The 25,076-nt window shown below is 39.0% G+C and overlaps 1 protein-coding gene across 4 annotated transcripts in view; it reads left to right on the forward strand.

Annotated features, from left to right (window-relative positions):
- The first annotated feature begins 347 nt into the window (after window positions 1-347).
- The window catches only part of LOC121330925 (rho GTPase-activating protein SYDE2-like), a 39,073-nt gene continuing 14,344 nt past the window's right edge, over window positions 348-25,076 (forward strand). For 2 of the 4 annotated variants that reach the window (XM_041277905.1, XM_041277906.1), the window contains exons 1-3: window positions 348-2,700; window positions 10,285-10,998; window positions 17,281-18,377. In XM_041277905.1, coding sequence (XP_041133839.1) covers window positions 519-2,700; window positions 10,285-10,998; window positions 17,281-18,377 — 3,993 coding nt within the window. In that variant the 5' untranslated portion in view covers window positions 348-518. The remainder of the gene's footprint in view (window positions 2,701-10,284; window positions 10,999-17,280; window positions 18,378-25,076) is intronic. The other 2 variants (XM_041277908.1, XM_041277907.1) reach the window with 2 other exon arrangements.

The raw sequence follows: 25,076 nt of genomic DNA on the forward strand, positions 1-25,076 counted from the left end.
ACATTTCTATATGTTATAGAAAGAGTTCCCAAGGGAGATATATATAATAATATATATATTATATTATATATAATATGCAGTTCAGATTCTTCAATGAACCGAGCCCTCTCAGGATCCAATGGAATTATGTTACATACTGCTTCAATCTCTGCTGCAGCTACAGTAACTAAACTGTGAATCCTAAAAATAACGCAGCACCCACTTAACGATATGTAAATTCCCAGCACAAATATACACCAGTCACACCGGAAAAGAAGTGTTTGGTAAGCAAAGCAGAGCCTGCGCAATACTGCTGTTCCCTTTGACCCCAGCTGAAAATATTCCAAGTATTTGAGGAGAGAGAGAGAGAGAGAGAGTCGCAGACGCTGAAAGAAAGCTGCAGAGCCAGAGCCAGACTTGGAGAATGGAGAGGTGCACAGAGAATCAGGGAACTTTGATAGGGAGAAACGTCATCCAAACCGCTTTCAACTCGCCAGAGAGCAACCACTAAAACTGGAAAAACACAGGGTCGAAAAGGGATGGCCGATCCTCTGCGGAGGACATTACTAGCAAAACTTCGGGGGAAGAAATCCAAGAAAGGGACGACAGCTGGGACATTCAGCGTTGCTGCTGCTGCTAATGGTGGTAATCGTGAAGGTAAAGAAAAAGTTTTGCAGCTGCAGCAGGGAGACGAGCAACAAGAGCAGGCTAGGGTGTTCAGCAGTGCTGGAGGTGTGAGTGTGGTGCAAAACACGATGTGGGTTAAAGATAGTTGCTTAAATGGGGATTTTGATGTTAAGAGGGAGGTCGGTTTGTTACGTGAGAGCGTGGTTGTTGGGACTGCATTTTCACATTGCGAGACTCTGGTGCACCCGATAAACAGACGAGGGAATGTACACAGCAGCGAGGAGTTTCACTTTAGCGCTCGGGTTAATGAACAACTCTTGGGGGTTTCCTTAAGAGATGCCCAAGCAAACGGTAGCCAAGCAGGCACATTGCGAAATTTTAATGAGCAAGATCCCAGTTTCATGAGACTAGCGATACCGGGGTCATTGGACAGACCCGAGGGACAGAAACAAATTCCCCGACAGTATTCCGGAGACTCGATTGGATTTGGGATTTGTGAAAATCGCGCTTTACCAGGAAGGGCTTCTTCAGATGCGGTGACAGCTATTGCTAGTACGAGTTTGACAGGTGGTCAGTATCTTGTTTCTGAGAATAAAAATATGGGTAATGAAAAAGATCACGTGACTCGCGGGGACGAGACTGATTTTCCCCAGCAATCTGACTACGATTTTGGATTCATGGGGAATTGTATTAAGAGAACAGAGCCAAACTTCTCTGCTGATTGTAACATAAACCACGAAACAGATGTGCAAGTGAATGGGACACAAATGTACCGCTTTGCCGCACCAACTCAGTGCTTGCGACTTGCCACCGGTACATTGGAAGAGAGCTCGTTGATCAAAAACACAGGACGTTATGTTAGTGGCTTGACATGTTCCAGAGAATACAGTGCCGTTAATTTGCGAAATCCAGCGTTTTTCCCAATTGATTTAGAGAATTTAGTCCCTAGCCTTGCTTGCCAGAACTGCACAAGTTTAGAATCAAGAGAGGGAATCCAGCGCCACAATTCAATAGACAGTGAAGGTGATGATTATTATGATAACGAAACCCTGCCGTGCTATGAGCCTGACATTAAAAACTATCAAATAAATAACAATAATAATAATACCTCGAAGGATACACCAATTTCCAGTTTAGTCACCTGTGAAACTGTTGACGGTTTCGGTAAAGGTGCAAATGACAGTGCAGAGGAGACAGACAGGCTCAGGACTCAGCTTAACGAAGCATATTATTTGCTTATAAACGCAATGCAAGACACAAGCATCGACAACCAGCCAGGTAGCAATAGGTTTTGTGATGACCTGAGCACGCCGAGTTGTCATTCACAAGATAGTGTTTGCACACACTCTTCTGTCAGGGCTTTAGATAGTGATGCATGGTCTTCTGGAGACAGTCCTCCAAATGTATCCGATACCGATTCTTTGCATGTGAATCACACAGAAATCTGCAACGCCTCTGCTAAACGGAAAGTAGTCAGCAAAAGCGTTGAAAACATATCGGTTGTTGCAACAAGGCCACCCTTATTGCAGAGGACAGTTAGTGCTGGAGATATCAAATACGCCGCAGAGCATGCTTTAGGTAGCACACGTGTTTTAAAAAACAATTCCTGCCAGGTTTCCAATGATACACAAGATGGTGAAACTGAAATGCATGACCTGGTTCCAGAAACCAGCTACGCTAAGCGCCTGTCCTCTTATGATGGCATAAGTAGCGATGATTTATTGCAAGCCTACAGGGACAACGTTTTGCTGAATGAGAGCAATGGTTCTGTGACTAGTTCCACAGGCTCAAGCGATACAGTTGAAGCCATGGGCAGCAAAATAGCCGATTGTAACGAAGGTCAGGTGAATTCTGCAAAGCCACTCGGGGTGACGGTCAACAAGATGCAGCAGTGGATGCACAAAGGCCGCTTACTCTCCTCAGAAATGAAACAGCGCATCTCCGGCTCTTCTCTTCGGGGCAGAGGGTCTTCGAGGTCGCTCCGAGGTCAGGCTGTCAAGAAAGAAAAAGTTTCAAAGACGTCACCCGACCCTCCGTCATCGGGAGGGCAAGGAAGCATCCCTGGCTCTAGCAGCCAGACAATCCTGCAGACAGGTAGGCACGTTGCCGTGGCAACTGGATCCATTCTTCCTTGGGCCGCCATCTCACTGAACTATTTTCAGTAAAGCATCCTGCTGGCAACTGACTCGTTCTGGACCCGAAGCAAAGAGATGGAATAACTCTCCTCTTTGTGTTTCTCGTGGGTCGCTAACACTGGTGGAGGATCTTGCTGTTAGTAACTGGTCGAGAGGGTTATTTAAGTGAACTTGGTGTAGCTGTAACAAGGTGGCGGGAGTCTGATTTAACAGTAGCAGCAGGTGTTAAGTACTAACGTCCTTTTCTGTGCATGTTTGCAATTAAGTAAGTTCTACGTAATGAATATATATATATATATATATATATATATATATATATATATATATATATAATATATATATGATAACGTATATATATATAGTATATAGTTAATGCATGCAATTATTGCATGCCTTATTTTCCCACATGTATTGGTAAGTATATGGAAGCCAGTAGTTTGTTGGGTTAGATTATGTACGAGTTTCAAAGATGCTGACTTATTTAATGGTATGTGGGAATAGTTGCAGCCATGCTGTTTACCTGGTGCACAAAAAAGGGCCAATGTAAAACTGGAATTTATTCTTTCGAACACAAGAAACGTTCTGTTTGAGCCATTGCCCTAACCATAACCTTCATTAAGACTAGGGGTTGGGTTTATAAATCTTAAACTCAGTATTCAAATTCTCTGAGCTGGCCAGTCTTTCTGCCCCTATGCCTGCACTTGTTCAGTTTCTGACGGTTTGGCAACCAGTGTAAATAGTTATAAAGTAGCAGCCATTGTAACAAAGTGTTTAAACACTGTCAAGCAGGGAGCACGCATTCCAAAGATGCCTAAGTGATCACTTGAGTCAGCTGAGGGTAATCTCAAGCTTTTCCAGCAGATAAACCTTTTGTTAAGAAGTTGATACAAATAAACAAATAAATAAATAAAAAATACGTACATACTAATGTTTTTTTTTTTTCCTTAGGAAGTTTGATTAGTTTTATTTATTTATTTATTATTCATAGGTTTTCTTTTAAAAATGCATTATGAAATCGACCTAGCAATGAGATTTTGTACTTTTTTTGTTTTTTCCAGTGCAAAGTTTAAATGTAAAATAATAATATATGTGAAGGTGCATGTACATTCTGTGTTGTAAAATGTCTAGGTTTGCTTAATAATGCTAAGATTTCTCTTAAGTCAATTGATTTCTCTCTGTGCAATTCATTCTTGGGAACACACGTGAATAATTTTGCTCGTGTTTCCCTAGAACCTCTAGGTTAGAAGCGTTGTGGAAATGTTTCAGATCCATCATAACAATATTACAACAACTGAAATTGCTCATATTAGGGTCGGCTGGCTCCCAGGTTTTCATCATGTAATAATTCAAACGACAATTATGGTTCCAAGAGAACAATTGTTTATTTTCTTTTTTAGTGGTTCATTCAAGGCTATTTATTAGTCCAGAGTGAACACTTGCTGACATCGCTGGCAGATTTACGGCTGGGTTTTACTTTGTTTGCATGTCGATCAGTGCAGCAATGGTTTCCCACAACTCTTCTATGAAGCTACTCTGCGGGGAAGCACCCTATCGGTGCATTCTGCCGACTGCCACTCTCCAGGGGAATTTGAACTCCACAGACATTAGTAGGGGCTAAGATAGGATAAGCCTTAAAAAACTAAACAAGAACTAGTAACATGTAACCTTCTCATTACAGTGACTGTAATGAATCACCTTATTTTCCAGAGGAATGTTTTAAAATAGCACACCTATTGTATGTGTTTGTGTGTGTGTGTGTGTGTGTGTGTGTGTGTGTGTGTGTGTGTGTGTGTGTGTGTGTGTGTGTGTGTGTGTGTGTGTGTGTGTGTGTGTGTGTGTGTGTGTGTGTTTGTGTGTGTGTGTGTGTGTGTGTGTGTGTGTGTATGAGCCAACTGACAACTAATGGCAGACTAAGTCGTGTTGAGAAGTTCTGTGTGTTTTATTGAGTTGGATTTTCCTGAGCAAATATCTGGAGGTTGTTCTGCTGTAAACTGTTTCATTTTAGAAAACAAAAAAATATAATTTTTGGCTAAAGTTAAGTTTTTGTGTACTGCACAGCTGCCTGTAGGCTTTCTATGCAGTGTTGACATAAAACATGTCATACTGTTTAAACCAAGTGGTGGAAAGACTTGTGAGATTAAAGCTAGAGAAAATCTTTCCATGTTATTTGAATAACTTCCATTTTCCTTTAAAATGCAGCATTATTTCTTTTAAAACGCATACAAAATTGTACTAGTTAAGTTTATCCCAGTTTTTTTTTTTTCTACCATGTGTTAGAAGACTAACAGTTCAGTCTTCAGGCTCCTGTGTCTGTGGTAAATGCTTTTGTGGGTTATCATGTTCAATTTAATTGCAGTCTGTGTGAATTATTTATTACTGTATATAATTATTAATGAACACTAAAATAAGTAGTGATTGTAATAATGATAATTAGCCTATATTTGGCAAAGGGAGGAGTGTGACACTGTTTATTTTTATAGTTATTTTATTTTTTTGGTTGTTGTTTAAGAAAACTGTTACTAGAAAGTAAAATAAGATGCTCTAATATTTAGTTAGTTTTTTTTTTCTTATAGAAACTTAAATACTTTCCAAGTTTGCAAGATACATTTCTCTTGAATGAATGAAGCAGGATTTTGAGTAATAATAATAAAAAAAAGCGATCAACATATCAGATTTGCTTTTATGTTTTAACATAGTTGTTTAGTTGTAAATATGCAGATAAATCAGACTATAGTGAAAGTCTGACTATGTTTGATTGCTTATTTTATATATTTTGAGGCTTGAAGAGCCAGAAACTTGACAAAGGGTGCGTGACGGATATCAGATACGTGGCGTTTTTTGTAGTCTGGCTTGTAACTGTTGGGTTTACTGGGAAATGGAATGAAAATGCTGCAGTGACGAGCTGTCAAATTAACTTCGTCGTCAGGGTTGCATTGAGAGGAATTGATAGCTTTAGGGTCGGATTCCAGACATAAGAAAGGTCTCTTCAGTTTTTGGAAGAGGGTCATTTGAGAGCCAAGCTTTTTGTGTTTGTACCTGGGGATCAATATAACTCACAGAATATTTTGGTTTAAATTAAATTTACGGAAGTCAGCAGTGGGCCTGCATCCTGGAGAGTTTTAAACACTTTCATTTAAAGACTTTTTTGTAATATAAAGTTTGTTCATAGCAGGTGACAGAATACAAACAAAACAAAAAAAAATCATGCATGACAGACAATTTCAATTGGTTTTCTTTTAATTCTAAAGAACAATGGGGTATGACTTAAAAAGGCATATTTGCTTTTGTTCTTGTGAAATGGTTGCAATAGATGACTTGGGAGGCAAAATATTTTTTGTTTTAATTAGTTTAGTTTTATTCTACATTTTTGCAGAGAAATCTTATTATTCAGTATAAACACAAGCACTTTGCTCAAGGTTAAGTATAAAAATGCAAACACTGTTACCCTGTTGGAATTAACTTGGATTTGAGTGTGAATACAGAATTAAATGCAAATAATATTGTACTCCCCATAAACATTAACTTTGCTTCAAAGCTGGCACTATTTATTTTAACAGCATAGGTGCCACGGGCGATTTGTTAATTTATAGGTTACAGGAAATTCACAATTGACGCCCTGTCTTATAAAGTGAATTTGATTGGGTGATGAGTCAAGTCGAGACATGTATCTGCTAGTGTTTACTGAATGCAGCCTTTTGCTATGTAACACCTGTTTTTTTTAGTAAAACCTACAAGACCTAAAGAAGTCGTAAAGCAGCCCCTTGTTGGGTCTTGTTTATGTGATAGATTTATGAATGCTGTTGTTTAAAAAAAAATAAAAAAAAATAATAATAATGATAATGAAAGACATTGTAGTAATGTACAATGCTGTTACATATCATGTTTGTTGCGATTCGTAATTTTTGCTTAGCATGTAGCAAATTACTTCTTTTAGTCAGTTGTAACAAATTTGAAAGCTGCTAAACATTTTTCATAATGTACATTATTGCTGAAACACACCTTTAACTATTAATTCAGCCTTAAGTGTGTATTGTGCTAAACTGTGTAGATACCCATAATCTATCTTATTCCAAAAGTGCCTGTAGAAGGTGCAGATTCTCGTCACCTTTCAGAAATGTCTGATAGTCTACACTACACTGTTTTACTGGCCTTGTGCATTCTTTAACAGTACACTTCAGGAAATTATGGGGATAATTTAATTATAACGGATAACCTAATTACAGTATCATTTAGCTAAAGTAGCACATATCCTGTGTGTCTTAGAGTAGAAATGGTTGGATATTACCAGAACAGTTCTAGTACATTTTATACTAATGAGTCTGGACAAAGATTGTTATGGCTTTGGGTGTTAGAAATAAGTTCTGTGAGGCCAACCTGGATGCCTTTTAAATTAAAGAAGCTGCTTGATGAAATTCTGGGATCAATAAGCTACTAACAACCGAACGAGCAAGGTGGGCCGAATGGCCTCCACTCGTTTGTAAACTTTCTTATGTTCTTAAATCCTCATGATTTCAGATTTGATTTTGTTACTTACCCCTGACAGCACTACCCAACTTGCTTAGCCCCGTTTAGACAGATCTATCACCCCTGATCTCAAGAAGCTGCTGCAGTATATCTTAGGGATGCGTGTAATTTATTGTGGTTTCAGACACTGATTAAGTTTACATGCAGGATAGATTGCAGTTTTCTTCTGTTCAGATGGCGGGGCTGTTTTCAAGGTTCAGACAAGTGCTGGTAAATTTGTGACACTGAGCATTGGCTGCTTTGATTATATATATATATATATATATATTGGCTGCTCCCTTCGATTTATATCTAACCGAACGATGGACGCTCTTTCTCTCTAAACATGGGCACCTGGCTGTTTGAGCTTCGTGAAACGTTTTATATATATATATATATATATATATATATATATATATATATATATATATATATATATATATATATATATATATATACACAATGTAAACAATTATATCTAGATTATGACTTGTACAATATATGAATAGTAGACTTATGATGGTGTCTGAGATAACCAGGACAGCTTTGAAATTTTTCTTACAATAAATTAAAAATTCCTCTCTGACACCAGCATAAAAAAGCAAGACTATAGTTTTGAATATGAGTAGATACTCTGCAAGGGTGAGACCGTCAAGCTAAAAGCTACAGTCAACAACATGTGTCCCAGTGTGTGTTCTAAAATCACTTTTCAAAAATGACATTTCCTTTTACCTTTTGAAAAAGAATGTTATTTGTTGCAGCCTATGTCTACTTATTGGATCATTAAAGTTTGTGTTTAAACTATAGGTACATAATACAGTAGTTTGCAGCGTGCTTAAATAATGGGGTAGATACTGTGAGTAAAACGAAAGATCCTCTCGTTTTTGGAAAAGAAACCTGTCACGTCATATCGTAAAATGTCATCAAAAACAACAGCACGTACTGACCTGTGCATTTTTGTTTACAGGGGTGCTGGTAGTGAACATTCAGTAATGCATCTTATCGGCGCCATCACATTGTGAAAACGGAGAACTAGCCAGTAAATATGTGGTGCAGTCCTGGAATGCAGAGCGTGTGAGAGCATGCTGCCATGTGTATTATGAAAGACCCTTTAAAGACATGCGCTTCCCAGAGGAAGATGCTGTGCTGTTAATGTGCTTTGTAAGGCTCCATAAGTCAGAGATGTATTTATTGCTGCTAGAGCCGAGTCACAGTGGTTAAGCAAGAGGTTCATAAATGATCTTAGTCTTCAATATTTGTTATTTTAGAAAGTCCCATAATGATAAAATAAACTGGGCATAGAAAATGTATTGAGCATAGTTCGTGGGCACAATTTCAGCAGATCAATCTGTTAGATTTTTGTATAACTTGTCATTCTGTAAATGGTAGTTTTGTTATTTTGGTGCAGACAGCATTTTATAATTGCATTAGTAATTAATTTATTTGTAATGCATAAAATGTTCCAAAAAACCCAAATTCCGTGATGGCCCTGAATTTGAATGAATAAAGGAACCAATACCTTTTTATAGTATTCATGTATGTTGGATTACGAGCAAAACTGTAGTGAAGGGATAAAGGGAAAAGGATTAAGTTGTTAAAATGTTCCACTCTAATGAGAAATAGCTGGGGATGCTGTTCTGAAATGCACGTGAGCATGCTAATACAACATATACGCCTTGGTTCTTCCAGCTTTCATGCCAACATTTTCACTCTATATAGAGTTTAACATCAGTACTTCTGTTTGTTTGGATCCCTTCACGTATTCTGCATTGTGCACTTGAGCAGAGTTTTACTGCACGCAAATGTTCTCTTAGTTTGCAAGCATTTAAATCCCCCACAGGTAATGCCATGGCTAGCTATGCCAAGTGATTACAGCTAGTAATTAAAGTTTGTATTGGGGTGAGAAATTGCTTGTAAAAAGCTACAGACAGACATGAGTAAGTTGCATTTTTGTGTATGCTCTAACTGTATGTTACCTGGTGGTGTCTTGTCCTTTTAATTGTCTGCTGGTAGTCCCGGACTAAAATGCTGCTAGTGGTGTGGAAATTCCCTAAGTAAGCAAAACAGAATATATTGCTTTAGACTGTTTTTATTTCAGACATTGTAGTGGAAAAACCACCCTAGTATGTTTTCTTAGACATTAGTATTTTTGGTACAGAATGAATTCTGACTGACATCGAATTGATCCTAAGCAAATTCAGCATAAAAAACCAAGTCAGATTAAACTGAAGCATTGTTTTGTGTGGTTTATCGGTGTACAAATTGAGCCCTATGTTCTCAACTTATTTCGATTGTTGTACCTGAAGTAACAATATATTTGGGTTGTGCATTAGCAGGATGCAGTTATTGTTTGTGTGTAGCCTGTAGATGTGTCTGTAGCTGATTGTAGTGTTCAAGCTTTTCATAGTGTTCAGTACCTTTTAGTGTTCAAAGTGGCTTGACTAAAATCCAGTGAGAAGATACTGCAGCTGTGTGATCACATGCTTGGGATAGCCTGTCATTGCTTTTAAATAAATGTCACTTTTGTTATTTCTTATCCTCTTTGCTTGGTGAAAATGTTGCAGATAGTGCATTTATTTACTATTTATAGAAATGGTAACATCTGTAGCATACTGTAACCTTTTTTTTGTAATCTTGACTTTAAGAATGCAGGTTTTGCTAAGTTTGTCAGTTTTTTTTTGTTTTAATTGAAATTGGTTTTGTAGTGTTTTTGTACAATATAACAGTCTAATGCATGGTCTATAAAAAATGTTATTATTTATTTTCATTGTTTAGATATCTGTATTTATTTATTTGCCACTTATTGCATTTGTAGAATCTTTTCTGCATCCTTAGGGATTTATAAATGTTTTATGCTTTATTTAAATAATTATGAAAACATATTTACTGGGTATTGCATGCTACAAGTACAGCATTACTTTTTTTTCAATAAGTAAAAGATAAATAGACAATGCATACTGTCCTGTAGCTTTTAACACTCTGGTAGCAGTTGAAGTGAAACTCTTTTGTTGAGAGTCACCCCTCCGTTTCTCCTTTCCAGACCTGATTGAGAATGTACGCAGCTCGAGCGTGGGCCACTGGGATCGAAGAGTGATCAGGTATAACGAGGCCAACGAGCCCAGCCCCCCTGTCAACAGCATCACCGTGTCGAAGAAGCGCAACTGGCTAGAGCAGAGCTCCCACAAACCCCAGTCTTACGAAGAGTGCATTGCTGCCACGGAGGACGATTGTGGTCATGTGGCGAATCCATCTAGCCCTGAAAACCCACTGCAGAGTGGGACCAATGCTACACTGCCAGCAGGACAGGGGTTTCGGACTGTGCACATCACTGTGAGCCCCACACTCACCTGTCCGCGCATGACAGACCCCACTGAGGAAAATGACGCAGACGATGAAGGAGACATTTGGTACAACCCCATCCCAGAGGATGAGGAGCCTGAGCTACCCCAGGGGCTTTGCTCTGTCGCAAGGGGTAAGGACTTGCAAGCTGTCCATTCCCTGGTCCCAGTCAATAGCCAGAAGAAATTGAGTAACGGGGACTCGGGTAAGGGGCTGAGGTCCACCACAGCTAGTAGCTCCCCAAATTCCTCTCAGATTCTGGGGGACTGTCAGGCTGTTCCAACCAGCCAGATAAATCTTGCGAATTCTGTACATTCCACTGAGCGTTTGCAGCTGCACAGGCAGATGTTTGCGTGCAAACCAGGGAGAGGGGCGGCAATAGAAGAGAATCCTGCTCCCAAGCCCAGCGCTGCAGGTAAGTGCTTTGTTACTTCAAACGAGCAATTGAAAAAAGAAATAAATATATGTGTGTATATACAGGTACTAAACAACCATTTTGACAGATCTACAGAACAACCTATAATTAGGACTTCTGATAGCCCAACACAGTGGCACACAGAAGTCTGTGAGTTGTTATGTAACTGTAATAGAAAGTGATTGAGTGTTCAGGGGTGGTTGGGTGTCTGGCTGGTTCTTGTGTGTTGCAGACAGTGGGACAGCAGTGCAAGGAGGATATACAGCAGCAGCAGCAGCAACAGAGAAGAGCATCTGCATCGTATTTACATATCTTTTTCTAGGAGCCAGGCAGCCACATCTATAAATATTCCCTCTTCATGCAGTGGCACTCTAGGGATGTAGTATTACAGAAGCAGAAACCTTTAATCCTTAAAAAAAACTTAGTGGGAGTAGTCTTCATTGGTTGTATTTCTTTCCTTAATTTCAGTATAATTTAGACTGGCAGAAGTACTGTTTTCTTATATAGTAAGTTAAACAAGTACAATGGCATAGCACATATCACAGTTGAAACAGTAAACTATGCGAGAGACAAATGCTGCTTAAACTATTTTTAAAAAGACATGTCTGCAGTACATTAGTGCTCATACAGTATCTAGGCAGTATATGCTTTTGTTGGCTTTGCTTTTAAAACTTGGCATTAAAGATAGTGTATTATGGTGCAATGTTTTTCCAATGTTGCCATAGTGACCAGTTGGTTTGGTGAGTAGTTTAGTGGTAAGGGCACCAGACCCGCTGGGCAGATAGACTGAAAGCCCATCTCCAGCACTCTGGGTGTCCGTTCTTTGTCTCTTGTGCTGTGAATGGGAGATCTGGTGACCGTCTTGTGTGAACTAACAAATGCTGTCAGCTTTGCTAAGCAGCCTGTAGTTCATGAGTGCTTCAAGACTAAAGATGTATCATTAATTGTGTTGGTGTTCTGCATGCTGCACACGATGCAATCTGTTTTTATTTAATCTGGATTGCAGGGCATGCAAAATTGGATTTTGTGCGTTGAGCATTTAACGCTAAAGTAAGTTCAGAAATTACATACACTAAAGATATCAAGATTTATCAGAAGTCTATAGCTTCAGTCTGTGATATTGATCGTAACCCTATCCCTTTGTTCAAAAGGCTAATCTATTAGAATCCAGGATACAAATCAACATTTATAAGCATGATAACATATAGAATCATTTCATTAGTTTAAATGTTAATCTGAGGGAATTCATCCTGAAGAATTACTGAGCCTTGCTCAGGTGGATTCAGTTGCCCTGTTGGAAAAATATCCCAACACGTTCACATGCAAAGGCAAACATAAACCCAGTATGCTTGTCAGAAAAAATTCTCAAGCAGTAATGCTTAGTATTAACTTATTGTTTACATTTTCCCTTTGTCTTTTGTTCTTTGAGTTGATCGTATGAAATCGGAAACCACTGGTGGTTGCTAGTGTTGCTTGAATAAATGCAATGTAATTGTTGTCAGTTCTGTGCTTTACAATCTAATTTGTCAAAACCTGCCTCTTCTGCTTCATCAGAGTGAGTGGCCTGCTTGAGAGATACAGCAGACCCCACTGTTAAATAATTAGTCTTCTGTCACGGTGATTAAACTAGATTGACTCACTCCAGCTTATATAAACTAGTTAAGATATCGACAATTGCTCTGGGTCTAATTTGAACTGACATCCCATCTAAATGAGACCACGGCATTTACAGAAGAGTTTCCCTTTCATTTGATTGGAGGATAAGGGGTGGCTCCCTCTTTCTGTTCCTATTGAGCTAAGCTAATGAACCTTGTGAAGTCCTTTAACAGTCCCTGTGCTGTAACTCCATCACCTTTACCGCATTGATGCCCAGTAAAGTCACCTTTTGTGTAATAACACAGCTTGTTATAAAGATCTTCGGGTGTAGGGACAGGCAGAATGAAGCTGGAAAGTAAGGTTGTCATGCTTTAGATATTTTTGTAAACATGTACACAGAGTAAAATGCATGTGCACTGACTGGCCAGACAAATACAGAATGGCCTTTATGGTAGGTAGGACTATATAGCTGCAACCAAGGGTTGCCCACTTGGTCCCCAGAAAGATTGTGGAAATTGCGCTTTTGCCAAACAACACAATATATTTATGGATATCTGTCTTTAACTGTTGTGGTGAGAGGTAGGCCTTGTAATACTCGTAGACAATATACAGCTATGGCCAAAACTTTTGCACCTAGAATTTTAGGATTGAAAATAGCTGAAGATGTTTTATTTAACAATTTAGAGATTTGTCTTGTTTGTGATTAGACATTAACATGGTTTTTAGTTGAGGGTGGTCCCTAATCAAAGGATTTTGCTACCCTTTGCACTGGACAAAGTTTCTGTAGTTTTACTCAGATTTTAAGAATATACAGTAATTTCATGAGAGAAAACCTTTCATTCAAAACTAACATTCGTTGGCCATTTACCCAAGAAGTAAGCAGATAATAGCAAAACATCTTTAAAAAAGATTTTATTAAATAAGCTATGGGAAATCTACAATAAGAACAATCTGAATCAGAAAATTATTTTAAAACAAAAACTATTTTGGGGATGCAGTGTAAGCCCCCAATTTTACGTTTAATTCACAGCAGTGTCATGTGATAGATAGTTTTGGAATTGACAACAAAGGAATCAGCAGGGCCACAGGAATCTGGTACAAATGGCTGGGTTCACTAAATGAGTCATTGTGTTTTTTATGTGTCTGCAAAGAAGAGGTGGTGAACTTTTAATCTTCTTGGGTAAATGCATACTGCAGTGCTGGAGATTTTTAAGATTGAGATATTTATATGGGGTCTTGTTGAACAAAATAGACAGTAAGAAACATACATTGCACCACTGTCTTAGTTAAGAAGAGAATGTGGCCAGTGTAATGCATGATTTGTAATCTCTACATTGTTAAACACAAAACAGCAGCTCTACCATGCAAGTGAGGGGCACACATGTGGAAACAAATTCTGCATTATGTGGTCAGGTAACCTACACTTTAAAAGTGTACACCTAGTACAACAAGCAATTGGAGGAGCCACTGAATTATGAATGGTGACACAGCTGATCCAGTTTCATGGCTTTTAGGCTAAACAAATAAGTCATAGTTGTGGACAATAACCTGATTTGGACTGACTGCTGGAATGATGTGACATGCAAGGCTACATTGGCAGTTCTGCAAAGTTCTGGCACTGGACTGCCACTGGCAGACTGCCATCTTTTCATACATTAATATGCCCCCTTTTGTCAGTTTTGTCAATTATCTGATAGCGCACAAATTCTCCTGGATGTGTATGGCTTGGAGTTGGAGGTTCCTTACGGTTTGCAATGACTTGGGTTGGTTTACCATCAAAAGGAGGAACTTTTTCAAATGTTTACAAAAGTGTCCCTCCCTACAATATACACTATACATCAGGAGTAGCTGTTTTATTTGAGTTCCCCAGGTCTAAAAGACATGGCAAGACATGTCTGAGCTGTTTTTGTTATTTGAACAAAGACATGCTGCTTTTTGCTGGGTTGACCTGCTTCCCTTGAACATTTCTTTACAAGTGCTCTCTAAGAAGGAAATATTTTTAGAATTCTGTGTTATGGGTTAATGCTATGTAACCTGTTGAAGGGAATTCCTGCCTCTCATGTGTCTACATGAAGCCACTGAAAATAAGATTCAAATCCTCTGAATCTGTAGAAAGGTCAGTGCGTTTAAATACAGATTTATTTATTTTTATTTTAAGTTTGCAGGTTCAACTCTTAAAAGCAAATGGGCTGTTTCTCTGCAGAAATTCCAGGGGTTTAGGGCTGCGTGACAGTAAACGAAGAGGCATCAGCAGCTGTCTGTGGGCTGTCTTTATAGGAGCAATCAGCTGTAAATGCCAGTTGGTGAAGTATCAGAAGTGTCATGGGCAGGTTACTGCCTGGGGGAGGTCAGAGGCTCCACACTGGGTGAGGGGGAGGGGGTTCAGGATTTATGCTGCTTAACTTGAAGGTGTTCGCCAGCAGTTTTAGACAAGGGAATGTTTTACCCTTGGATTACTGTGAAGTAATGCAGGAGGGCTAGCAACGAGCAACACGATTTCAGAAGAAATGTTTCTTTAGGGTCTGAGTGACTGGAGAACCTTGGTGTTGCATTTTATTGGAGTTCATTACCCCTGGAGCCTACTAAATTGATGTAAACAAACCTTAAAAAAATTGTATTTGAATCAGTTGAATAGAACCCTCGATGCGAAATACGTATTGTGAGGCATGTGCACATTCCCCAAAGATGATTATTATTATTATTATTTATTTATTTATTTTTTTAAGTCATTTAGCAGGCGCTTTTATCCAAAGTAACTTGCAGAGACTAGGGGGTGAACTATGCATCAACGACTGCTGCTGCTGAGTCACTTATACAATGAAGGAAACGAAAAGCATGGATGCAGCTTAAATCTAGTTTTCAGCATTCTGAAATGTTTTACAGGACTAATTTGCGCGATACTGTTAAACAATTGTTCCACACGATATTTACAATGTTGGCAAAACAAAATACCATACATTGTTGATGAAACATGCAATGTAGGCCCCCATGTTGCCCCACACAGTGTATAATAGCCTATGGAGAACTCTGGACAAAGTGTGATCCTCTGTCTAAAAACTTTTTACTATGAAAATATTACATTCAATATACCATAATTTGTCACAGTTTATTTTCAAAACTACTACTAATACTACTACTACAACTACAAAAAAGCAGATATTCAGCAAGTCACTACTTGCCATATTCAACAATATATACCATGTAAACATCTTTCCTCTGAAAAGGGATTTTGTTTGTATAGGCTGTTGATGGGATCTATCCTCATAGCTACCTCTCTGCCTCTATTTATATGGCATTGGGGGTGGGGGGCACTATTTAATGAAAGGGGTGTAAAGATGGCTCTGGTTATTATGGAATGCTGCAGGACAGCCCACTAACAGGACTGTGTAGTGATTTGCAATACAAGGGGTCTTTGTCCACTTTTATCAGATGCCGCATTTCTAACAAGTTTCATGCCAGAAAAACACAGCAGGCATTCTGAAAATAGTGCTTCCCCTGTTATGAAACTGTGCCACTGCTTTTCTGCAAATAGTAAATAGAATTGCTGTTTGTTTTAATAGGGGTGTGTAAGAGTGGCACAAACTAAAACGCTATGCTTGCAATAAAGAATCGCTTATTTTTGTTCTTTTGCCATTTGCTGCGGTAATGATATAATCAGCATTGGAAATGCTACTACGTTTTTTTGTTATACAAGAGAAACGGCAACAAGAAACTGTTGAGTTTAATTTGTCACACCTATTTTATGCAAATGACAAAGAGGAAAAGCTTGCTGCAAAACCTGGCTCCGGCTGCTTTACTGTAAGCGTAAGTTTTGTCTCTCTAGAAAGAAAATTATGGGCATTATTTGTGTTGTAGCACCACTATAGGATGGCATTTGCTGTTTTTCTTTACCTAACCATAACACAAGTGCTTGCCAGTTACACTGATACTGGCACCAAATGCATGAATCCTAACCCCCAGCCCCTACATATATCAGCAGGTATTGGATTCATACGAAGAGGGTTCCTCAGACTAAACACAAAACCCCAACAGAAGCCACATCAGACACTGAACATTTCCTGTGCCTGTGCATGTAACCACACACTTATTGTTATCATTGGTGCCTTTAATTAAAGTGTACAGTGTTTGCCTTTCAGTTCCAGCACAAGAAAGACAAGTGTAACTATAGTCGTATAAGAATCTGGGATAAAGGTTACTTTCCCGAGTTATGGAGAAATTTACATCATGTTGATCAAATTTATGTTAGCTTGGTCTGAATTAGGAAGCGTGTCATGAGAGAGTAATATCCTGCTACAGTAGCTGGGTGATTTTCAGTACCCTGCATTCTTGTTTACCCTCGTGCCTCAGAAAATGTACTCTTTCTTTTTTGTTGTTCATTGACTGTTGAACTTTTTCTCTGAACGTAGTCCTTCTTTAAGGGTAAGTGTGTGAACCCAAATCTGGTAAGTGGCGACAAGGGCCAAATATACAGTAACAGTTGGTGTCAGTTTACCAGTAGAGTAAGTGCTTTCTGCTTGATTGCACAGTGGGAGTGGTCTGTGCAAATGTTGTTCCTAGCCACATGTCCTTTTTCTTTCAGCCTTTTAAGTCTTTGGTTTTTACATTTTAATAAATATCCCTCCCTCTCCTTGTGGAAGTCTTCTATTTTATGCTTGTGCCTAAAAACAATTCTTTGTGTTTCTCCAGTTACCGGCCCTACAGACGGTACCTACACGTCAGACTTGAGGTTTTCACCCCCTTCCAGCCCAAACCCCTTGAAGAAGGGTGGCTCCATCAACTGGTCCTTTCCAGACAAGATTAAATCCCCCAGAACTGTTAGGAAACTATCAATGAAAATGAAGAAACTGCCAGAGCTCAGTAGGAAGCTGAGTGTGAAAGGGACTTCCAGTAGCAGCCACCCTGAGCCCCAACCAGCCTCTCCCAAAAGCAATGAGAGCAGCAGCCGGACAGATTCTGCACAAGGTCCACCACTGTCTCCAGGGAGCAGCACAGCAGCCAGCAGGAATGTCATCTCTCGCTACCACCTGGACAGTAGTGTATCGACCCAACACAGCTACAAGAAGAAGAACGACACAGGAGGCTCCAAGTCAGCCAGTAAGGGGGGCTACCTGAGTGATGGTGACTCCCCGGAACTGGTGACCAAATCGGGCAGCAAAGCTGGTAAAAGCAAAGAGCCCCCTACCAACAGTCACAAAGTCCATGTCACAGAAATTGACATTGATGCCTTCCGGCACTATAACTTTGCCGACAAGCCTAAATGCTCGCAGTATATATCTGGACTCATGAGCGTGCACTTCTACGGAGCCGAGGACCTGAAGCCCCCAAGAATCGACTCCAGAGAAGTCTACTGTGCCATTCAGGTGGACTCAGTCAACAAAGCCCGGACTGCTTTGCTGACTTGCAAGACTACGTTTTTGGACATGGACCACACATTTAACATTGAACTAGAGAACGCCCAGCACTTGAAGCTGGTGGTCTTTAGCTGGGAGCCCACACCCAGGAGGAACAGGGTCTGCTGCCACGGGACAGTAGTGCTACCCACGCTCTTCAGGGTCACCAGGACCCACCAGCTGGCTGTGAAACTGGAGCCGAGGGGAAAGATCTACGTGAAGCTGAACCTAATGGAGCAGTGGCAGAACTCTCTGGATAGCCTCAGCAGGGAGCAGGAGCACGCAGTGTTTGGTGTGGAGGCCTGGAAGCTGGTTGAGAAGGAGAATGCTGGGATCATGGTGCCTCTGCTGATTGAGAAGTGCATCACGGAGATTGAGAATCGAGGCTGTCAGGTAAGCCTTTTTCAGCAGCTGTGCTCAAGGAGAACACAGGGTTTTATCTTAGCTAGCCCAAAGAAAATCGAGGTCTTGGGTATCTCGTGAAGCCTTCTCACCATACCTTTTTAATGTAATGCTCAAGATTAATTCTGATGTGAAGTTACGTTGTTGCTTCTCATAATACAGGACATGTGCCTTGTTTTTTTATATGTAGATGCTCAACAGCTTACTTTTTTATTTAACTTCCAGATGGAGAGTGACGTACAAGTTTGAATAACTGTCAATGCTAAGATGCCAAAACATCAAGTTGTATATTTAAAATAATTCCACATTCCAAACAGAATGCAAACATTTGAACTTATTCCTGCTGCATTTCTTAGCTTGCTGGCCTGGCCAGGCTATACTGTATGCCAGGACCTCCCATGCCTCATAGGGTAAATTGTTGCCTTTATGATGTGCTCCTCTTACTGTACTCCATCCTTCTGAGTTTTGTTTGTCAAGACTTTGTTCACCAGTCACCTCTGTGATTGACAGAACAGCTTTCCTGACAGTTTGTTGGTTAGACTGATTTTTAGTAGCCAGTAAAATGCTTGCTTCCCTATTGTATTGTTAAACAATGATTTTTAATATGATTTACACACAGCACTGTCCATTTTCCATAATTTGATTAAAAAAAAATCTTTTAGGCTGTGCCATACGGTCATGTATAGTAAGATACTGAATGGTGCAGCATGTCTTTTTTCAAAAAACTGGATATTAACAGTAGTTTGCACTTGAATTGAACCGTTTCTCATTGTTCCATTCCCAGTTGGTTTCTTCACCTCGCTGCCTAAAGTAGCTGTTTACCCCGCCAGCCTTCTCTTTGTTAATGCCTTTTAGCAATGTGACCTTGGATAGAACTTGTACGCTCCAGTCTGCACCTGTGACACTGGTAGTGTGAGCTACAGTACTGTATATACTTATCTAGGTGTTCTCTGCCTGTTTTCTGTGAACATTTCTCTCACAGTACTTGGACTCTATGAAATAACCAGCAGTTCTTTTGCAGTTGGGAGTCATGTTATCTACTGGGAAAAAAAAAAAAAAAAGATCTCCTCTTTACTGCCTATGTATAGTTCCTGCCAGGTAGAAGATTAATATTCTGAAAAATTAATGTAGTCTGGAAACTGCACACATTTATGATGGACCTTTTTGTTAAAAGACAAAAAAAAAAAAATTGATAGGGAGAATATGTATCCATGCCAACTATAAAATGTTATTCTTTATTCAAGTTGCACATTCTGATCTACAGTGAGCTGTGTTGAGGTATTGATTCAGTATCATGGTGCAAACGATGCATACAGTACTAATGTTCTGATATGATATAACATGAAAAGAACGTATGCTATGAATTGTTACACCCCTATTAATGAAGTCTGTGTTGCTGGAGTCACTTTGCCACCAGCATGAGACTTCAGCCTTCACTTATCCTAATTAGAATCAGGATGCTGGTAATTAAACTGTCTGGCCGGTTTGCACATGCTGTCCTCTGTTGCCATGGGCTCCATTTAGTCTATAAAGTAAATTTATCAGCCACAAGCTGAGGGACAAACCTTTAATCCCGCCTGCACTCTGTGTTAATTAGAAATACATGGCACCCGAAATTGAAGACAAAGTGGAGTGGTGCAGACGAAGGATATTATTAAACCAGTATGAGGTCCGTATTGCAGCTCCCAGATTCCATACTCTGATGTCAAACTTTAATCCCCACATCTGCCTGAAGCAGTTATGTTAGCTCATGTCTGAAAACCTGGATATGATAGATATTTAATGTAACATCAGTTTTTTTTTTTATTTCAAGGTTGTATCTATAATGTCCCTCCATTTAAAAGCATGTTTCTAGAGTTCATCGAAATATCTCTAGGCTTTCTGATTTCCAGTTTGCTCAGCACATACATTTAAGTATTTCTCCTGCATTGTTGAAACACTTCACAATTTTGTATTGCCATTTGTAAAGCGTGTTGTTAATAGTGATAATTAATAATTGAGGAATATGTTTTAAATGCATTGCAATAGACAGTAGTAGAATACAAGTGTTTGCTTGTTAAACCTTCAACATGCGTGACTGCTTTATGGGGTCAGTTTGTCAGCAGTCTATCATTTCCATGTTTATATTGAAAAAATCCCCGGTCAATGATTTAGGCCATCAAGGTAATGTGCGGGCAGGATTTCTTGTTTCTCACTAGAGCATTGCACATTGATATCTCTCTTTTCTGTACTAAACGCACGGCTGAAGCAACACATAGGTCTTCTGGCAGCTACACAGTTTCAGGAATTAGGATTTCTGTCAGCACAGGAAATCTTTCTTTTTAAATAAAAACAGGAACTGCCGATTGCTTCCTGTGGATGGTACACATTGCTATAAAACAGATGGATTGTACAGCACTTTGGATCACGTAAGAAAAGAGAGATAGCTGTTAGGGAGTCTGACTGTGCCCTGGCTGGATGCTGTACAGCTCTGGATTGTGCGTAGTTCAGCAGATTTTTGACAGGTCTTGTTGCATCACTTGCATTGGGGTGTTAGATGGGTGTTATTGGTGTGAGCTCAGTGATAACGCCTAGCTGAAAATAAGCAGTGCGTTAAAAGTGCAGTTTGCTCAATCATGCTGTGTTTTTATCCAGGTGAACTGGATAGACCCCAGGTCTCGGGTGCAGTTGAACTCGATAGACCCCAGGTCTCGGGTGCAGTTGAACTCGATAGACCCCAGGTTTTGGGTGCAGTTGAACTGGATAGACCTCAGGTCTGGTTAAGGTCTGCTGAAACACACACTTGGGCCCATGAATCATAGTCCCGGTTTTTCAAGATGTAGATCTGTTTTAAGATCCTGTGAAAATGTGTGTTGTATGTATTGCTCATTGCTATAACTTTTATAGTGACTGTTTTAAACAGATTGTAGAAATACTACAGTTCCCATTTCAAGTAGGATTTGTGTAAAAACCCAGGATTCCCTTCCTTGAACATAAATCTAAATCATGTACAGTTTAATAAGAGTATGAATCATAGAAAATAATACCAATAAAACATAAAATATACAGTATGTTTACAAATAAAATAATTTATAAAATGTCTTAGATAAATTAAGTTCCGCGATTTGCTTAACAAGATCACATGACTGTGCGTTAAGAATTGTCTTACCACACAGCTATGACAATACAGATCAACTTACTGACCTCATCTATTAATATTACTACACCTTAACAGTAACAATTATCTAAACAGTGTTTCTGTAGGTAACAAGGTCAACACGTGAGTTATTTCTTACATAATCGTACAAAGTTGCAGGAGCAGTTACATTATTTCTACGCCACAACTGTTTTAGGGTCCATATTTTCACAAAGAATATCTGCTGGTTCAAGGTCTCCCTTACAATGTGACCTAACAGTGGGGACCCTATACTGTAGTAGTTCTTTTTAACTTGTAATCCAAGAAGCATTCACTCTTTCATAAAAGTTGAATTCATTTCCAATATGGTTTACTTAATAGAGAAAAGCATGTCTTGCACATAGTATATTTGCACTTCCTGCCCTTCTATATGTGTTTTCCTTAAATGGCCAAGCTATTTCAAGCCTACTGTGATCCTGCCGCAGTCCAGAAAACATTTCTTTCATGCGGTCTACCATTTGATGGTTTCTATAAACCCTTGCTCATTGTTTTTTACTTGTTGCTTCTGTATCTTTATTGACACTAAGGCTGGGGTCAGAAGACTCTGTAAGATGTTACTGTCCACAGCCGTGTGGTGTACAGTGTAGAAGGCGCCCTCTTGTCCTCAAGTGCACCTTTGAAAAGAAGACATTGCACAGATAACACCCCAAGATAAACAAAGGCCCTTCTTGATTGCAGAGTTTCCTGTTGGTGTATTAAGTGCTGTGCGCTTTGAGAACTTGGCGTGACTAGTGTAGAGCAATACAGTAAACAAATCAGCATTGTTTTATTTTAATGTTCTGGTAAATTATATGCCCCCTTCAAGTCAGGATTGTGTTCATGGGGAACAGGCATGTAGAGAGAGAGGTATTTCTGAAAGATAAACCGGCCTTGATTTCCAAATCATTTCCAGGATATGCTAAAAAAAACATTCTGCCAGATAGTCCAGTTTTTATTGTGAGTAAAAAAATATATCCTGGGATATTTAACAAAGAAACTGCTGTCTGCATTATTGATTATTTAAAGTGTTATGTACATGTTGTTTTATACAGCTGGACATTTGCATTGTTAAACAGAAGACCATCGAGGTTTTATGAATGACTAGAACACATATTTTTATATAGGGCTTCAGTTTTTCGGTGTTTATTCATTTTATTTTTCTGTGCTTATTTTGAGCTATTTTGTTTTTGATATTCTGTGTGAAATTGTTGTTCTTGGTTCTTTCCTAAATGTTTGGGGTTTTTTTTTTTTTTTTTTTTTTTTTTTTTCTGTCACAATATGTATAGTAACTCGACAGTACTTGCACATTTAAGTTGTTCCTTCTTTCCTTTGCTGTCTTCCACAAACAAAATCCTTATGGTCACGGCACATTCTTCTGCGGTTTTTGTATGTAGACATTTTTTTACATTCTGCCACAATTTTTAATTCTGTTTTAAATCCTCTGTATCTTAACTGTAATACAGCTTTAAATCCCACGAACAAGCCCCCATTTCCTGATTGTAATCTTGCTTTAAATCTCTCAAGCGGAGTCTCCAATAGAAATGTAGGAATGTGCTGTCACTCATTAGTTGGGGCGGGTTTAAAGTATTCAGAACAAATCAATTATAGATACAAGTTAGGAAGGTTGAATGCACTGCACTGGGAAGTGGATATATATTTGTTGTTGTAGGTTTTATTTTTTAATGGAAACGGGGTGAAGTCAATGTGACTTGATTAACCATTCCACTATTTTTCCGGTGGTTTCAGGTGTTTATTGGCTATACAGCGATTTCATTTGTTTTGTATCGGGGTGTTTTATCAGTTTTTATCAGTTAAAGCTGAAAATCGGAAGCCCTATTTATATAGCATATCATATTATTTAATGCAGTGGTTCCCAACTTTTTTCAGTTTTTCCCACAGACCACTTCAACAGCATGTTGAAACTAATTTGTAGGCTTCCATGTATAAGTTCATGTAGAAAGTAAAGTATTTATATAACGTACCTAACTTAAAGAGATCCCTGGGCTTGAATCTTGAAATTACCAGTTCATCAAGGAATGTTGTAATATTGTGCATTGAAAGTTGCCGAAAGCAAAATGCCTGCCTGTTACTTTTTTTTTTTTACACAAAATAATTATTTATTTCTTAGCAGTCACACCAAGTGTTTGTTTCACATTCTGAATACTTTGTAGATAAATGGTGTTTCAATTTTGCTGGGTTAAGTTTTGTTTAACAAAACCTCCTGACACTGGGGCTTTGAGTCATCCTCGGATCCAATTGATGTGAATCCCAGTGCTGGTCCTAGCAACTTATTGAACTTGCTGAATCGCCAACTTCACTCGATGTGCATATAAAAAACACATCGGAGTACGAAGACGAGGTGAGTGTACAGGATGTTGCATACCACTTTGTTCTTGTGGGCTGTAATTTGTAAATTAAATGGGATTGGTGGTGCACAGTTGAATTTTGGTTAAATATGACATGGTCAAGAACAGCCTGTACACATTATTTCCATTTATTGTGAGCTATTAAACCTGGCTGAATAAACCTATGTAATAATATGGAGCTGAAATCAGTCATTCACACTACAGTACAGTTCACAAGTCAAGCTACAAATATAGCCTGTTTTTAGAAAGATGTGCATTTATGTGAATGCTAGATGTAGATTTAAAAAAATAAAATAATTCTGGTTTTAAAAAAAAGAACAAAAGGAAGGCAAATGGCGCTTCATAATACGTAACAGTTATTTAGTTAGTATTTGTTTCACATTTGAAAGCTGTTTCAGTTAATGGCATCTTTCAAGGCGATGCTTGGTATTGCATCAAAGGGAGCTGTAATCTTAATTTATAAGCATGCCCGTAATAATACAAAAAAAAAAGATAAAGGGTAAAATGCAGACTAAATATATATCTTAACCATGTATGGTTAAAGCTGTTTGTTGTGTTGCTTAGTAATAGATATTGTAGTAGCACAACGTGTGGTTGTGTAGAAATGGGTTTTTGCAAGAACTGCGTAACCAAATTTTGTTGCGGACCACCCGGAGTTTACTCACAGACCACAAGGTGGAAACCACTGATTTACAGCATAGGTGTCAAAGTCAATTTTTAACAAGGGTCCGTATTAAGTTTGACTGTGTGCGATTTTATTTTTACTGTTTTTACTTGTATGGTTTTTGAGTATGATCTTTCACGACTAGCAAGTAAAAGAAAAACATTTCCAAAGAGTCAATAGCAATATATACTGTGTTTAATTCTATAATTGTAATGTAGGTGATGTGATATGGTGTGTGGGGGTAGGAGGTGCACGCAGACCAGGGGGACGAGCTCACAGACCTGACCGTAGAAAACAGAGCCTCATCAACCCTCTAGCATGCACTGGATCCCAAGTGGCCTCCTCAGTCTTGGGCCAATTAAAACTACACTGGGGCCTTTTTGCTACACCTAATTTTGCTTAAATGTTTAACTGTTGCCAAAATATGCATGCCAACTATTTCAGTATAGTACTATGTGAACAGTGTAAGGCTAATAATATTTGTCTTTGTAGATTAGTCATTCACA

This window comes from Polyodon spathula, chromosome 18, assembly GCF_017654505.1.
Source record: "Polyodon spathula isolate WHYD16114869_AA chromosome 18, ASM1765450v1, whole genome shotgun sequence".
In the NCBI taxonomy this organism is placed as follows: Eukaryota; Metazoa; Chordata; class Actinopteri; order Acipenseriformes; family Polyodontidae; genus Polyodon; species Polyodon spathula.